At 44.6% G+C, this 17,529-nt stretch overlaps 1 protein-coding gene across 7 annotated transcripts in view; it reads right to left on the bottom strand.

Moving 5' to 3' along the window:
• SYNE3 (spectrin repeat containing nuclear envelope family member 3) overlaps window positions 1–17,529 on the bottom strand; it is a 982,841-nt gene that overhangs the window by 103,922 nt on the left and 861,390 nt on the right. For all 7 annotated transcript variants that reach the window (XM_069637674.1, XM_069637672.1, XM_069637675.1 and 4 more), the window contains one exon: window positions 208–1,615. In XM_069637674.1, coding sequence (XP_069493775.1) covers window positions 208–1,615 — 1,408 coding nt within the window. The remainder of the gene's footprint in view (window positions 1–207; window positions 1,616–17,529) is intronic.

Below are 17,529 nucleotides of genomic sequence, written 5' to 3'. Positions count from 1 at the left end.
GAACTGGAAAAACACAACTTTTAAAACTAACAATGACTGTAAGAGGATGGCTTGCACAATCAACATGTTCAGTAAAATAGGTATTAGTGTCCAGGACTATCATATCCCCATACTAGAAACCACAGATGTGTAACAAAATCACCCTTTTATAAGTAGGCAATGTTTTTGTACCAGTGAACATATATTATAACAGAGAGATGTTACAACCTTTTCAGCTCCTGTGACTCTTTTGGAAACCCCAGCAATTCGTTTTGCATGGTCGGTGGGAATCGTGACTGTCCATTTGCCTCCCGGTTCAGGCATATTTGCATCAGGTATAGTCTGTTCCACTTCAGAGTAAGACATGAGGCCAGTTGTCGGTTTCCCTCCAATTAACGATATCCTTCCGACTGACCCAACGTCACACTCCGTGTGAGAGGAGTGACCAGATTGTTTTCTTCCCCCTTTACCCATTTTGCCCTCAAGCACGGACATTTCATGGATATTAAAAAAGGAAAGCTCTGTAGCATTTTCCCCTCCCACTGGCCCGATATCCTTGCCAGATACAGTTGTTTCATCCTCCAAGAGGTCATGTAGCTTTGTGTTCCATTTACTTCCAGCTGAATCTATGTCTTCACCTCGTTTTGTCCATTTAACCTGACGGGAAGCGGTTAACCCACTTCCGTGTTTATCTCCAGCAGTGGACCTGCTCTTCCCAGCTGCTTCAGTCTCATGTGTGAAGCCAAATGGCGAGTTACCTCCAGTTATAAAAGTTTGGTTATCAAGCAAATTAATGTCACCGTCTGGGGAAAATGATAATCCCATAGCTGCTTGACTTCCTTTTGTAGATATTTCCGTCCCATGGTGTGGGGTGAAACCAATTGTCCATTTTCTTCCCCCGGAATTAATTGTACTATAAGGGGTATCCCTTTCATTCTCAGAGAAAGATCCTATGTCAGTTATCTGCTCACTTTTCCCAACAGTTATTTCAGCCCCAGGCCCATCAATGCCATACGTGGAATAGTAGACTTCAAGGCCCTGTTGACTGTGCCCTCCAGTCATGTTAACTCCAGATGTATCACTGCTATCCCTACAAGGGATTGATCCAGCTCTCTCTTCACTTCTATAAACAGTCATTATTTTCCCAGTCCCGTCATTGTTCTCGCTGGACGAGGATAATCCTGATCCAATTCTGCTCTTCTCAAAAGTCATTCTCTTCCCATTTCCCTCCATGTTATTACTGGAAGAGAGTAACCTGATCCCTCGTTCACTTCTCCCTCCAGTCCTTGTTTTTCCAGGTTCATCAGTATCTTTGCGGTATGCTGTGAAACTGCTCATGTGTTCCTTTGTTCCCAGACTCACTATCTGCCCAGTTCCATACATATTATCATTGGAAGAAGTTAACTTGGTCCCCTGTTCTTTTTCCCCAGCAGCCACTGTCTTTCTAGTTCCTCTGATCTGATCACTGGGAGAGTTTAATCCAGCTGGTTCCTCTGCTCTGCCAATTGTCATGTCCTTCCCATTTGCATCAGTGTTGTCTTTGAAGAAGAGGAGCTTAGAGACGTCTTGCCTTTTCAAACCAGTTATTTTCTTGTCACTATCCATCTCAATTAGGCGGAACTGGCCTTTGTGAACCCTTACAAATAAAAATAAAAGTAGGGAAACATGTTTAGTATTCAATAGATTAATTAAACGAACAGTGACAACAGTTTACTGCATTTATGCTAAGAAAAGAACAGAATAATTCAACAGCGGACCTTTCTCCTCAAAACATTCTTACGCATTTCGTTTTCATTTATAATTTGAAAGCAGAATGGCCCTCTCTGCCCAAAGGGTATCTTTTTCTGAATATGTAGATGTCATTTACAGCTGAGAAGCGTGCAGTGCTAAAAACTTAATTAAGACAAACTTAATTTGAAACAAATTAAGAAAACATGAAGGAAAACGAAAAAACTAAAATTAAAGAGGAGAGAAGATGGCAGATTAGGAGTATACACATTGTAATAGGGGAATTTATGAGCAAGAACAAATGATTAGTCGGGGAATATACACAGATACCCAAAGAAAACTTTGGGAAAAGTGGTACTTTCCATCTCTATATTGTTCAAGAAAGCACTACATTTGTCAGAGAACTACATTGCGTAGTCTTGATGCCAAAGACAGTAATGCATTCAAAAATGGAGGGCTTTGAAATGGATGTGGAAACGATGCACTTGGGTATGGTTTCCGAGAGTGCTGCTAGAAACAAGAGGTCAGGTAACTAACTCATTCAGCTGTGAACACGTCTAATAAAGGCTTTTATTATTGAAAAAGAAGAGGTCTCTTACGTAAAGAAAGGTAGCTTAATGAAGAGAAGGAAGGTTTTAGTACATTTGTAGGAACAATTTTTGTTCTTTTATTTGTGAGCCCTCAAGCCATTGGAATCAGGGCCTTTTAAAAGAAAATGCAGTTCTATGAGCCCATGTGGGATGCACGCCAGACCATAAAATGTGGCCCAAATGCAAGCAAAGGGTGTGCCCTGTTTGAAGTCCATTTTTCTCAATGCTCAATTTTGGTTTAATCGTGGGTATCGATCTCAACTGTTTGGAAGGTATTAGAGGAGCTACGGCAGAGTATTGCTGTTTCATCAATTAAACCAAACTTAATTGTAAGCTTAATACTGATTGGATGGATGCTGGGGTAGAGCAAGTTCACAGGCTGCTAAACGCGTTCTGTAAAAAGCACTGCATTGAAAGAAAATGCTGACTATACATGGAGGTATAGCAAGAAAGGGACACGCACGTGAGCCTAGAACTATGATCGATTTCCAACCACATTAGTGTAGCTTCAGTTGGTTGTTTTATGGAGCCATTGTTTAGTTGTGTGGCATTTTATCTTCTAGTAGGTGATTTGCCCTCTAATACTCAAGATAATGGTGTGGCATTAATAACCTCAACAGAATACCACTGCAGAATGATTCCATACTGCTTACTTTTTTAAGCTGCCCTTCCAATGAACCTCCATTGGTGCTAACAGGCAATTTCTGCACAAAGATGCTTCGTTTTATGATATTATGGATTTTATTTTATTGCACCCATTATGTATTTTACCTGTGTCTTACCCTTTTTATACACGTGTGCTTTTATCCTTTGATTGGATTTAATGAATTGAAATGTGATATTAACTGTACACTTTTATGGCATTTGGTGTCGAAATATAACATTGAACTTGAAGCCTACGTTCCTGCTCCCTATAAAACACAGCAGGTTGTGCTATGTCTGGGTTTCCATATCCCCCATCCCCCTCCTCTGCCAACTCGCAGATGCTGGTTTTGTTCCTCATTGGGTGCAAAGTATTGAGGCAGAGAGAGAGAGAGAGAGAGAGAGAGAGAGAGAGAGAGAGAGAGAGAGAGAGAGAGAGAGAGAGAGAGAGAGTCAGAGAGAAAGAGTCAAAGAGAGAGAGAGAGATCAGAGAGAGAGAGAGTCAGAGAGAGAGAGAGGGTCATAGAGAGTGAGAGATTTAGAGTCAGAGAGAGATCAGAGAGAGAGAGCCAGTCAGAGAGAGAGAGAGAGAGAGAGTCAGAGAGAGAGATCAGAGAGAAAGAGTCAGAGAGAGAGAGAGTCAGAGAGAGAGAGAGAGAGAGAGAGTCAGAGAGAGAGAACAGAGAGAGAGAGTCAGAGAGAGAGAGAGGTGGAGCTAGAGGCATTGGGAGCTAGAGAAATGGGACATGTCTGCAAATGACCAGGATAGGAGTGCAAGGTTGCAGGTTGATTTGCCATTTAAGACCTATTCCCGCGTGCCCCTAACTAGGTGGCTCCTCTTTTAGATCTCCCACTACCTTAATATTACACGCACACAGCCTCCCTCCCTAACAGACGGCCACCACAGGCCAAGCTGTTACAACATCAACACTAACCGAGCCACGACTAAGCTCTCCTCTTTAGCCCTGTCCCTCTCCCACATCAGTGGCTAACCAGATACAAAGCGATACTCCCAAGTTCCTTCTGTCAAATGCATAAAAAGCAGATTGGCACTCAGGAAACGTGTTCTTCCGACCTGCAGCACTCAACATCACAGGTTTCCCAGCTACCTTTCCCAGAGTCCCACCAATTATTATTATTATTATATTTTTTAAGCGCAGATCTAGCTTCGAGAACCAATGGAGTACTTTCAGAGGTATACAACAGTACAGATGCATAACAGAGTGCTTTTCAGAAGGAACATTTAATTGGATCTACAGCGGTGGGTAGGATTTAGAGAGGCACATAGGAGGGGTACAGCTGTACAAGGTGGCAGGGAGGAGAGGGGCGGATGGCGTCTAGCGAGTCAGGTGGCGCTGGGGGCGTTGTGATGGCCTAGGCGTTGAGGAGGAGCGATTCCTTGAGATGACGCCCCATTTTGTCTTACAGCACCAAGCAAGCCTGGCCGCCAATAGTGGCAGACAGCCGCTATACAAAACCATTTACATTACATTAGATGGGTTCTGGTTTCCTTTGACACAATCAATAATTCTATGAAAGGGTTGATGATTGTGAGTTTTAAAAGTGACTGAGGAGTATCAATGTTATTACCTTTATATCATCAACCAAAGAACGCAGCAGGTGAATAACATAAAATAAGGGTATTTTAAGATTAGTGAACAAATGGACATGGGCCAACGTTTGTGTTTGTGAAGAGTTCTTTCTGTAATTGTATTAGGACAATCCTTATATATAACCTGCCACACAGACAAAAGCTGTTAGCAGAACAGCAGGTGGCCAAATTGCAACATCTGGACAAAGTTAACTACTGTATCAAGGGTAATTAGTTGTGCCAGATAATTAGAAATCGTATATTCAAAGACATATTCAAAATTACATTGTAATACTCTATTTTGATTTGATTTATATCACATCCTTCTACGGACACATGTTTCAAGTGTTGTGCTCTTCTTCAGGGCATAATTAAACATTCTTCTTCCTTTAATCGTTTCTGTTCCACATTTATCTCTGTTCAATGGTTTAAACAGCAATGGGAGGAATGGCATCACAATCTGATGGGGAACCCTTGTATGGAACACTTTGACAAAGATTACGAGCCAAAATGAAATAAAAGTTAAAACTTCAGAATGATAAGGACTCCAATGTGTAACACTAATTAGAAGACAGTTGGAGACAGCATATGGTATGAGGAGAAATCAATTAGCTGACACAACTAATTACCCTTGACACTTGGTAATTTCCACATAATTCCAATTTGAGGCAAATGGAGAAGTGCCACAATCTTGGGAAGGTTGCAACACTTTACAACTGTAAATTGCTCATTGCAAAAGGTTAAATAATTGCTTCTCTACATTCACCATAATATCTTAACAAAGGTGTTTGATTACAGGTCACAACGTGGTTTCTTGTAGGGAATTGTTAATATGGATTTCAAAAATCAACCCTGTCAGAGGATTTTGGGGGATCATCCTATTGTGGGACACATAGTTAAACCAAACCCAATTAAGGTAGGTAGCAGAGTGGCAAGGCTTAGTCCCATGAAGGGTGTGAGAGTGGTCTAGGGCTACAATGATTCCACACAGAACACCAATAATTCCAGTAAGAGTGGTAAGTACACATCTCTACAATAATGTGTTAGGCCTTTAAAATGCACACTAAGCAAGTCAAACCTTTAGTAAAATACTGTCACACCAACACTATAAAAAAGATATATATATACATTCAGCCTTAGGAAATATAGGAAAGCATTTGATTCAACAACCAGCGCAACACAGGTAAATACTCAGATGCATTTGAATTAGAAAAGACACTCAAGAATAATCATAGAACAGCTTCCCTAGATCTTATAAAGTCCAACCCTAAGATGGATTGGGGCTTTGTGCCCAAAAGTCACAAGTTACAAAGTTTATACTTCACAGTAGATTCATGAAAAGACTGGCGATGCCAGTGGTTATGGTTGTAAAGAGTCAAAAAGTTAGATAAAGTTCAGGTAAGTAAATTCACTCAATTCCATACACTAGGATAGGACTAGGAAGGGATCCTTGACCAACCCTCCACAGACCAAAGTCAACAAAGAGGGATTTAGGGACAATACCTTACACCCATAATACCCTATGAAGCACAGGAGGAGACAGAAACAGGTGTGTTAACTTACACCCCGCCCCCTTACTCATATTTCATCCAAGACTACCGCAGAACGTCTGGATTCTGTTGGGGGCACAATCATCTGTGCATGGTCCTATTGAGGAAGGCTCAGGGGTCGAAGGTGCAGAGGTCACTTTCAGAGGCAGGATTTAGTTTTGGTTGGTTGCAGTGCTTAGGAATTGGTTACAGACAGCTTCCAGCAGAACACCAAAACAAAGGAAAGAAGAAGACATCTGTGGGGCAGACCACTCCAGGACACCTTCAGGGAGAGATTAAGAAGTGTTGCAATGGCAGTCACCATGATCAGGTGATTTTCAATGGACGAACAAAGGATCAGGCCCAGCACAGCTACTGTTGATGCACTTAGAACGGCAACAGCTGCAGCGAGGTAGAGAGCTGTTCAGTCCACCGGTTGGTCCAGGAACACTTCCAAGGGCTCTGAAGGCACAGACCCTAGAGTAGAGGTTGAGACTTGTTCTCACCAGTCTAGAAGTCAAAGCACCAATGAGGGTCTACTTGAGATCAAGCAGAGGAGCAGGGCTTCAACAGGACTTCAAGGGAGTTGGTGCAGGTCAGCTACAGGGGTTGTCCTAGGATCATTGGCTGGCTGCTCTTCTCCGTAGACAATATTATTATTTGTATTTGTTTATTTGTTAAGTTCTAAAAGAACTTTACAAAAATACACAATACTAATAAAACACATAATAAACACATTAAAAGCACAAGGTTAAAAACATGTTTTAAGAACTTATTATAAAACACACATCATTCTTATCACTGCATTGAAAACGCACTGTACAAGGAAATCTAAGTCTGAATACTGTATTTCCTTTGGCATCTTATGTGCAAAATACGTGTCCCTACACATTTTCCACTACCTTCAGACAGCCACTAAAGTGTATACTACGCCCAATTAGGGGAGGCGGCACCACTTCCTGCCACGTAGTACTTAACTCTACTGAACTCCAGGGTTACTAATGCTGGTCCTATTCCAATAGTCCTTGAGCCATTACCTGGCCATGTGGGAATAATCTTCTGTATGCTTTAATCACACTTCACCCGTGGACACCATTACTTCCCATTTCATAGTTGCAAATTACAATTCCCCATGTTAAAACCTATTATACATAAATCTACTAAAAGATCCCAGTAGGTATCTGCCATGCCTTGTCTCATATGCATGATAGAACCTTTTCTGTACTCAATTGGGTCCCTCTCTCCCGCCTTACTTCAGGCAGATCGTTCTTAACAACACCCCATAAATTATACAGGGCTATATGTACACTTAGATTATCTGTGTTCGAGCAATAGGTCCAGAAAGCATTGTTCATTATTGACTCATAGGAATGGACCAGCCCCCCCAAGATTGTCATGTATTCTACTCCCAGTGCTGCGCATTCCGTCATTAAATGTATAATGGTCTCCAATGTATCTGTATTGTTGCAAACACGGCAGCATATTTCCTTTAAAGTAATAACTAACTGAGCTCCAATATGTGCCAATACCGGCCATTGGTTCATGAGCAGCCTGAGTCGAAAATGCAACATTGCAGGGTTCGGGTACTGCCTAATGTATCTCTGGGGTTGGAAATAGCTATGCGTCAAACCGGAGACATAGAAATAACAACGTAATGCCTCAAGGTGATTGTAATTATTAACCCAATCCCACTCCTTAACTTTAGCTTTAAAAATATGTTTTAGGGTTTTGTATTTTGCACCCTTTGTATAATCAGGGCTCCATCCAATACTCCTGTATAGTTTAGCTACCAAGGTCTCAAACCCGTCCTCCTTCATGCCTCCACCCAAGTTACTACTGTTACCTAGTAAGGCCAGCAACTTACATTTCGGATTGGAGTAGATTTTCAAGTGTAGTAAGCCTTGCCTAATTAGCAACTCACCTTTTAGCGAGACCAAGCCTCATTCAAGACAAATATATTGCATTGCAGTGGACACGCTCAGTCTCAATATCTGCTTCCAGAACAGACCTTCTATAGAGTCTAGCCAAGTCAAATCTCTCATGGCCAGCACCTCCAATCCACACAGGACCATGGGACAATAACATTGTTTATACAATATTATAATCCCCTACAATGAAAACCCTGCCGTTTTTCTCGCAAAGTTGGTAATCAGTTGTGCCAAGCGTGTGGCCTTTATTCTCTTCGCTTCGACTATATATTTATAGGTTTTACTACAAGCCATGTCTAATCCCAGGTAGAAGTAGGTCTCAACATAATCCATTTTACCGAAGGTGGTTATGAAACTGGGGGTCTTCACACTTTTAGCGGAGACAACCACAATGTTGGTTTTCCCCACGTTAATTTTTATCTTGTTTTCAATTGCATATTCATTTAAAACATTGAACATGGTTCTAGCTCCACGATATGTGTAATTCAGCATAACAAGATCGTCTGCGTAGAGAGCATGCATGGGATAGGTCGCCCACCTCTCTTTGGACAGCATCCAACAATTGGCAACAGTCTTTCCGGAAGGTCAGCCATATATAAATTATAAAATAATGGTGCTAATGTACAACCCTGCTTAACCCCTTTAGAGATCTTAACTGGGGTTGTAAGAGCTCTGTCCCCTGTAAATCTGACATGGGCTAGTGTGTTTAAATGGAGACCTTTCAATATATTGACAATCCACAACGGACAGCCCCAAGCTAACAGCGTTACCCCATAATGTTATTCAATTGACACTGTCGAACGCAGATGCAAAGTCAACAAAGGTCACGTACAATGTCTGCCCGCCTCGCGCTTGTGCCCCTCTTATCAAGGAGTCCCGCACCCTCAGGTTGTGTGTCGTACAGCTACCCAGGCCGAAAGCCTGTCTGCATAAATGGCAGTAAATGGGATTCTTCCACCCAATCTTGGAGGGCACTCAGCATAAAATTTGAGAACAACTTTCCTGTCACGTCTAGAAGTGACAGAAACCTGTAGTAATCCGCTAGCGTTTTCTCACCTTTATTGTAAACTGGAGGTAGGATTGATTGCTGCCATGATGTTGGAATAGTCTGTGGCCTATAGACCTTGTCCAATAGCAATTCAATATCCTCGCCCACTGCTCCGGGGTCTGTTTTAATACAGCATTGGCCAGGCCATTTGGGACTGGGGCTATAGAATTGTTCAATTTTCTACTAGTGCTGCTAATTTCAGTTTCATTAAAAGTCAGAGGCCACCCCCCGACCCCCGATTCAGGTGGGGACGTCAAGATAGTAACTTTCACACTTTCTTCCAAGTACCTAATCCAGGCGGACTCCAGTATAGGGTTTAATGTAAGTTTCCTTACTTCCTCTTTCGCCTTGGTAAGCTTCCCCCAGACCGTCCTGGGGCAGTCACTCCGCTCCGCAGGGCAGTAATCATTTGCTGCCAACTGGCATTTCGGACCGATGTTCTCCATCTCCTAAGCCAACCAAAACATTTTTTCCTTATAGCCCAAATGTGGGGGGCCTGGTCTGAGGCTGATAGTACCTGGGCCCGCAATGTTCTAATTTCTTTCCTCATTCCTGGCTTGGCCTCTCGTATGGTCCTATCGAATAAATATGGGGGTTTGGTGCTTACCACCTGTGGTGTTGTTACATTAACACCTGTACACGCGATAAGTTTCCTTATCCATGCCTCTAACCCATCCCCAGATGAATATATTTGCTGCTTCCATTTACATTATTGCACATATTGCCTGGATGGTATTTATGGGACTGCCAAGCCAATCTTAATTCAGAGGCCTAGTCCTTGAGGGAAACAGTCACAAAGGTGAAATCTGTTTTTGTGGAGGAGGAAAAAACGAGGGAATGTATGGAAGAGACATTTTAAAATAAAGCTATATGAGGGAAGGGAAAATCAATGTTTGCATTGTTCTGAGCATTAAAAAAATGTTATGTTCTGGCCGTAATCTGAAGGGTTCTTTTTTTCTTTTCCCTCTTTGATGGATGATGGAAGGATTGGTTAGCAGCAAGTGTGCAGAATACGTCCCAACCAGGAATCCAGGTTTGTTGGAAATAACACTTAAACAAAACAAAAGAGATTATGGCTGGAAGATTTAGAATTAATTTTAACATCTGGAATTGTTCTAGACAACCCTCCAAACCATTGTCCTTCAGCGTCTGTCAATCCATTACAGAAAGAGGAAAGGCATATGCAAATCAGGCTTGGTCCCATCCAGAAAGAGGCAGTCCAACCGAAGCAGCTTGGTCACATGCCTTCTGTACTAGACCACAAGCAACCCCAGACATGTTTCGGCCTCGTTCAGCGACATCAATGATGAGTAGCTTGGCCCGGCTCTGGACCCACACCTGGGCATGCTGCTCCATCTCGAGTGTCTTAAACAAAAACAAAAAAATGAGGTGATGGCTGGAATGTTTAGAATTAATACTAATCTCTGGCCTTGTTCTGAACAACCCTCCAGACCATCGTTCTTCGGCCTACCAAGCTATTATAGAAAAGGGAAAGACTATATGAGCAAATCAAGCTCAGTTCCACCCCAAAATGAGCAGTCTAGCCCAAACTACTTGGACACATCCCTTCTGTTCTGCACCAGACCACAAGCAACCCCAGACATGTTTCTGCCTCTGTGGGATCATCAGTGAGATGTAGCTTGGGTTTCTAGGCCCTGCAGGCTCGGAACCCACGTCTCGGCATACCCATCCCATTTGGGGTGATTTAAAAAAAAAAAAAGAAGAGCTGCTGTTTGGAAGGTTTAGAATTATTCTTAACGTCTGGCATTGCTCTGGGCAACCCTCCAGACCATCATTGTTGGAAAGTACAAACACTTTGGGGATTACGTCTTGCTTCTTAAACCCTGAATTACATGGTTATAATCAGTGTAGGAATGAGAAAAAACAAACTTCATGTGATTTTAATCGAATACACCTGCAAGAAGTTGTGAACCATCCCATCAAATCTGTCTTTGCGATGTACCTGCCATCAGGCCCCATGTAATAGATGACTTGCTAGCACCAGTTTTATTTATTCGGCTTACTCTGCATGTTTCGGCTCCTGCTGCTCATTAACAGTAACAAATGAACAATTGAGAGTATTAGCATCTCACAAAATAAGAGACTTCGCAGGTTCTATTACAGATGCCTTAGAACACATGCGGAATAGGTTTGATATGTATGTGGTTAATAAATGTGACAACCCACAACATTTAATGTCAGATAAAGGAACTGAAACAAAGGGATAAAGTGATTTGCTCATAAGAAAGGTACGTTAATTAAGAAGTGAAACCCAAGTTATGATCCAGGGTTTTTGGTTGCAAAGCAGCAGCTTGGCACTTCGCAATTCCATCTGAAATTCCACTCAATGGGCCTCATTACGAGAATCCCGCTAAAAACGGGCCCATTACCGGCATGGAGGAAGTAGCAGGTCCGTGCTCGTTTGACTCCGCTAATAGCGGCTGATTACGAGTGCGCGAGCATGAGCGAACCCCGATGCTGGTAATGGCCATACTGCCATGCCGGTAAAGGGCCTCCAAACCCCTGAAAGCGGCATCCCGGGACCCGCCGATGCCGCCTCCGCCCAGGAGGCACCCCTTAATACCGATGTTAGGGAGAATTCTCTGTTAAGGCTAATTTCCCAAACCTAGTGAGTCCCCCAGCAGCTTTGCTGGATTTTTGGTTTTTTTTTTCTCCTGCTAAGAGTGAGACTCTTTTTTCTCCCACTCTTAGGCATGATTTGAGAATGTCATTTGACTATGTAATGTGTTTTATGGGCTATGGGGTTTTACTCCACAGGGCTTCATGTGTTTTTGGTATGTGTGCTACACAGCACCCTCAGTGCATTAACACAGGGGTGTCATAGTGACCCCCAAACATAGACTCCATACCCTGGGACTGACTACTGTCTCCCAGGGCATGTAAATTCACCATTGGCTTTACTAGTCTCAAATTGTGAACAGAACCAGTACAAACCATCATATTGTGGAAGTACTGGTAGGGGTAATTCGATTGCCCCTGGGTCTGTTTTCCAAGGGGGAACTGTCCAGTAACCCCTAGTCGAGTTTCTGGCTGGTGGCAGTGGATACCACGCAAAATATTCCACTGGAATATTTCCTATGGGATTTTCCCATTCATTTTAAACGCACCACTTTTTGGTGCAATGTTAAAGATACCGCTGGGTTATTTATTTAATATTTATTCCCAGGTTGGGTCTTTTTGCCAGGACTCGGTTTTAAAATGGTGTTTGTGTTCGGCTCTGAAACTCTAACCCAAGTGGAGCCCTTTGTTCCACTTTTTGGCAGGCTTCTCCACAGAAGCCCTCCAAATGGTGCCACTCTGTCTGGGGTCAACAGGATGTGTGGGAGGGGGATTAGGCACCCTGGACTGAGTTGCCTTGGCAACTCAAGTCGCACTCTTGTTTGATTGACCCAGTAGTGAGCCGCCCGGCTCACCACTTAGCATGTTTGAGTGGCAGCTACGCTGATGAATGGGGGTTTTGCTACATAAAAGCAGGGCTTTGGGGACTGGAACTTCAGAAGTCGCCACAGGACCTAAAGAATCCGAAGAGGGGAGAAGCTGAGCCATCTACAACAACGACACCACCGGAGGAGCCCTGCTGTACGAACTCACCACTTCCCCGACGACAGAGGAGATCTTCTTCCAGGAGAGTCTTCTTCCCTTTGAGCTGGTGGGACCAACCAGTTCGCCTTTTTTGCCTTCCTGGATGGTCTCGTGGTCGAATCGCCCGTGACAAGCACCCCGGCGGCCGGAAAGCCACGCTTCACCACTACCGCAAATAAAAGGGTCATACCTTTTAACCGGGAAACTCCGCGGCTGGTTTCTTCCCTGGCAGTGCAAAAACCTCCAGCTTTCCTCCACGTCGAGATCATCTCTTCCCCTGGACGAAGCCCCGACGTGCACCCGCTGCCAGGAACTACCCCCGCTGGAGCTTTCTCACCATTTCAGGTACTGTGTCCCGCCCGGTCTCCCTTGCAACAGACTGTCCAAGGTGTCCCGTAAATCCTTGACTCTCTATCCTGGGGTGACCTCGGACCTGCTAACATTACCTTTCTGACTTGATCCAAACTCTTTTGACTTTCCTGCAAAGACTTTGAGTGCATTTCCACAGTGTGATCTTGGGCACATTCCGCCTTGCTCTCTCCAAGAGTGGGCCTGGCCTATGAACTTTTTTCTCTACAGTAGACCCTACCTTTCTTGAATTGCTGTGGTTCCTTAAAAGTGTTGGTACTGTGTTTTTTTCCTATTCTGCCTTTTCTCTCCCTTTTTAAACAAATTATTGGAGTGTCATCTACGGTTAAGCGCTCACCTCTGTTTTGCTAAATAAGTGGTTTCTTAACCTAGACTTGTCGAATAATTAACTAGGGAGGTGTATATACTTATAGTGACTGTGTTTGAACTTGCTTGACATATTAGTGCCAGTGTATTTTTACAAGTGTGCTTTTAAATAAATAATTATATACTTTTATACCAAAGCTCTGGTCAGTGTTTGCTTGTGCACTGTATTTATAGCCCTCTTGTGTATACTCTATATACTGCCTAACTCTTCTTGAGAGAGGTCTGACTGCTGAGTCACAGCTACCAGGTAAATATGGGTGGTGCAGACTGCTACCAATTGGGTTTACTGCTTACTCCTGTGGTCTTAAACTTTTTGCAGTGGTCCCTAAGGGAACTGCACAGGTTTCTGCCTAACAACTGACCCGGTAATAACACCATGTAAATACAGTGCTCGTAATACCGGACCCGGAAGTGACATCATCATGTCGGAACGGGAAATGTGCCGGCGGCCATCTTTAATAACACAATCGATTGTAATCCTCCCAAACCACCAGTGTTGCATAGGAGAGACCAGGACCATTGAAAAGAACATGTCTAAGGCAACCCGAAAAACCAACCCCTGCCTGCGCAAGAAGCATTTCTCGGATGAGGAATTGAACATATTGGCAGACACCCTTGCTGCCCATGCTGATGAGATCAACACCCATAACCTCAAAAGGGAGGCGCAGCAGAGGAAGAAGGAGATATGGGAGGAGGTAGCCCGCAAGGTGTCTGCAGTCGGCACTGTTAAGACGGATTTCTGAACTCTGTCCTGGAGGCGGAGAGGTTCAGAAGGCCAACCTAATTACTTGGAACAGGGTAACCTCTGGACAAGCCAGACCAATCAGGGTAGCGATCGCGGCGGTCAAGACTAGGTCTCAAGAGGGGTGAGGGTGACTGAAAGCCCGCAATGAGCACACAAAGCAAGGACACTTACAAATTACTCCAAACAGGTGTTTTATTAAAAATATATACACATTTATTCCAAGGCCTTTGCAACAATGACCGTAGCGAGAAATCACGATAAAACTCTAGTAAACCAACACATACCAAACCAATACAATATATATACAAATACAAACGAGCCTTAAGCGTTAGATGCACGAAATGTGTAGTCCACCTAGAAGGGGAGGAAAACAGGCAGTGCGAAATAATAATTAGACCCAGTCCCCCTTCAGAGGCATCTAACTAAAAGGAAGTCCAAGCCCAACGAAGAGTGGAGCCTTGTGCTCAAAAGTACCTGCACACACTGGTGCCAACGGGCAAAAAGGGGCGTCTCTTCGAGGGAATCAGGCAGTTCAGTTTGGTGCACAAATGAAGAAGAACAGAGTTCCGCGACTCAAGCGCAGCCTCCACTGTGGGCAGAAGCAGAGCGCGAGTACGGAAAGGCGTGCTGTTTGACACAGCGGGGAAAAGCTATGGGCTCCTGCATGAGGGCGACCAGTTCCTAGCTATGCTACTCACCGGTCCCCGATGCAAGCAGACCCAGGCTTCTCCGCGTCAGTTTCAGTGCTGGCAGGTTCAGATAGGAGCAGGGGACGTCTCGTCGTCGTGTAGATTCTGCAGCAGCAGAGTTGAGTTAAAGGTGTCCCAAACGAAGTGAACCCACACAGTTTGTTAACACAGCAGGGCAACGGAGCGGCCGTGTGTATCTCAGCCAAATGTACACTACTCACTTCAGACCTGGGAATGCCAAGTGTACGAATCGTGTGAGAGTGACAAGGACTTGAAATACAACACAACCTGACGGCGGTTACAGAGCAAGACTCCTGGGTAGGCTGGTCAGTCTGCTGGATGGCCCAGAGACACTTCCGAAGGCTTACGTGCAGGAGATGGTGAAGATGCCGAGAATAGCTGTCCCCGCTATTCCAAGGGTCGAAGTACCAGTACAGGCCTTATGGTTCGATCAGAGGTAGAAAGGGTTTCACAAAGCGACAGCAGTGCAGAGGAGCAGTCCTTCAGCGGGTCACCAGCGATTCCTCGGTTCAGCCTCGTGGTTGCAGGATACTTGGCTCCTGTATTCCTTTGTTCGTGAGAACTCAGGAGATCGACATGGTAGTGGCGTTTCCAGCCCCCTCTTATCCACGGTTCCCTTCACGCCAAAACGGAGGGGAACCAATGGGAGAACCGCTCATCAATCACTCACACCATACGTGGACCTATCACGGACCACGGTGGTCCCAGGCATTCATACCACACTAGACTCTCTGGCACCCAGGATGTGTATTGGGACCAGACATCCCAGCCCACATCCTGGAGGCACACACAAGGCCTGTAGAAGCCCGCAAAAGCATCTGTGTTTCGCAGGAAAGTACATGCCCAAATAAGGAAGGCCCCGGGTCGGCTCCATTTTGGGCTAAGTGTGAGAAACGTGCTTAAAACGCCAAAAGGAGCTCAAAAACACAAGAAACGATCGCTGCCACCATTCCCGTCCGTGATTCACTTGCACCGATCTTTTACAATCCAAACAGAGTATCTAGGGCCTGTAGAAGACTAGAGACCCAAGAGAGCAGTAACTTAGCTTACAGTGCCCTCTTGTGTCATGTTGCACGAAAGCTGCAACATGATAAAGAAACTACGGAAAACAGCGTTTCCAGGTACTGACTGTCTTAAGGGCATGTCAGTTTCCCCGTAAGAATGGAGCGAAAGCCCAGAGGAGTGCGGCAGAAGGCTGCACTTCTCTGGCAAAGTCTAGATCATGGTGAAAACAACAGCAAAAAGTTTAGGGGTTGCCACATGGAAGGAAAATTACCCACAATTAAGAAATCTTTCCTAACACTCGCCTTTCCCAGACTATGGACAGGGGGAACTAATCCACCCCTGGATGAGTCTCTTGTTCAGGTTGGTTAAACATTCTGGACAACCCATCAGCATTGCTATGTTGGACACCTGGCCTATGCTCAATAGTGAAATCGAAGCCTTGAAGACTTATGGACCACCTAAGCAACTTTGGATTCTCTCCCTTCATGTTCATTAGCCACTTTAAGGGCTCATGGTCAGTTTGCACAGTGAAGTGGGTACCATAGAGGTAGGGCCTCAGCTTCCGTAGGGCCCACACAACAGAGAAACATTCTTTCTCCACTGTGGACCATCTGAGCTCTCTGTCCTTAAGCTGGCGACTAATAAAACCAATAGGGTGTTCCTTACCCTTCTCATCTACTTGCGATAGTACAGCTCCTATCCCAGTGTCAGAGGCGTCCGTCTGCACAATTAAAGGTCTTTGATAATCAGGGGCCCTGAGGACAGGGGCCTGGCACAAGGAGTCTTTTAAGCCGTTGAAGGCCTTCTCACACTCGTCGGTCCAAGTTACCTTCTTGGGTTTCTTCGGATTGGTGAAGGCAGTCAGAGGGGCAGCTATGGTGCCATAGTCTGCCACGAAGTTGCGGTAATACCCCGTGAGTCCTAAGAAGGCTCTCACTTGGGTCTGTGTAGTGGGGCTAGGCCAGTCTTGTACTGCTTGTACTTTACTGGGAAGAGGCTGTATCCTCCCTCCACCTACTTCATGTCCAAGGTAAACCACTGAGCCTTGTCCAATCTGGCATTTACTAGCCTTTATGGTGTGCTTTCTGAGCACAATCCCGAGGTGTTTCATATGGTCTTCCCAGGTGGCACTGAAAACTGCTATATCGTCCAGATATGCAAGACAGAATTCGTCCAACCCATTCAACACATGATTCACAAGCCTCTGGAAAGTGGCACGTGCATTTTTCAACCCGAACGGCATTACCCTGAATTGGTAAAGGCCGTCTGGAGTAGAAAACGCTGTCTTCTTCTTGGCATGTTCTGCTAACGCTATTTGCCAATAGCCAGCAGTGAGGTCAAACGTGCTGAGGTACTTGGAGGCACCCAAAGTATCCACCAGCTCATCTGTTCGAGGCAAGGGGTGTGCATCTGTCTTGGTGACAGCATTCAGAGCCCTGTAATCCACGCAGAACCTCAATTCAGAAGTGCCTGCCTTTGGAACCAAAACCACAGGGCTGGACCAAGGACTATTAGAGGGTTCAATCACCCCAAGGTCTAACATCTTGTTGACCTCGGTCTTAATGTAAGACCGTACTTTGTCTGACATCCTGTATCCCCTACTTTTGGTAGGTACATTGTCTCCTGTGTCTATGTTATGTTTGCACCAAGGTGTCAAACCAGGTGACTGGGAAAACAGGGGGGAAAACTGCCTAAG

The sequence above is a fragment of the Ambystoma mexicanum genome, chromosome 14 (genome assembly GCF_040938575.1).
Source record: "Ambystoma mexicanum isolate Mex_15411 chromosome 14, UKY_AmexF1_1, whole genome shotgun sequence".
NCBI lineage: Eukaryota > Metazoa > Chordata > Amphibia > Caudata > Ambystomatidae > Ambystoma > Ambystoma mexicanum.
This window is presented reverse-complemented; position numbering and strand designations above follow the sequence as displayed.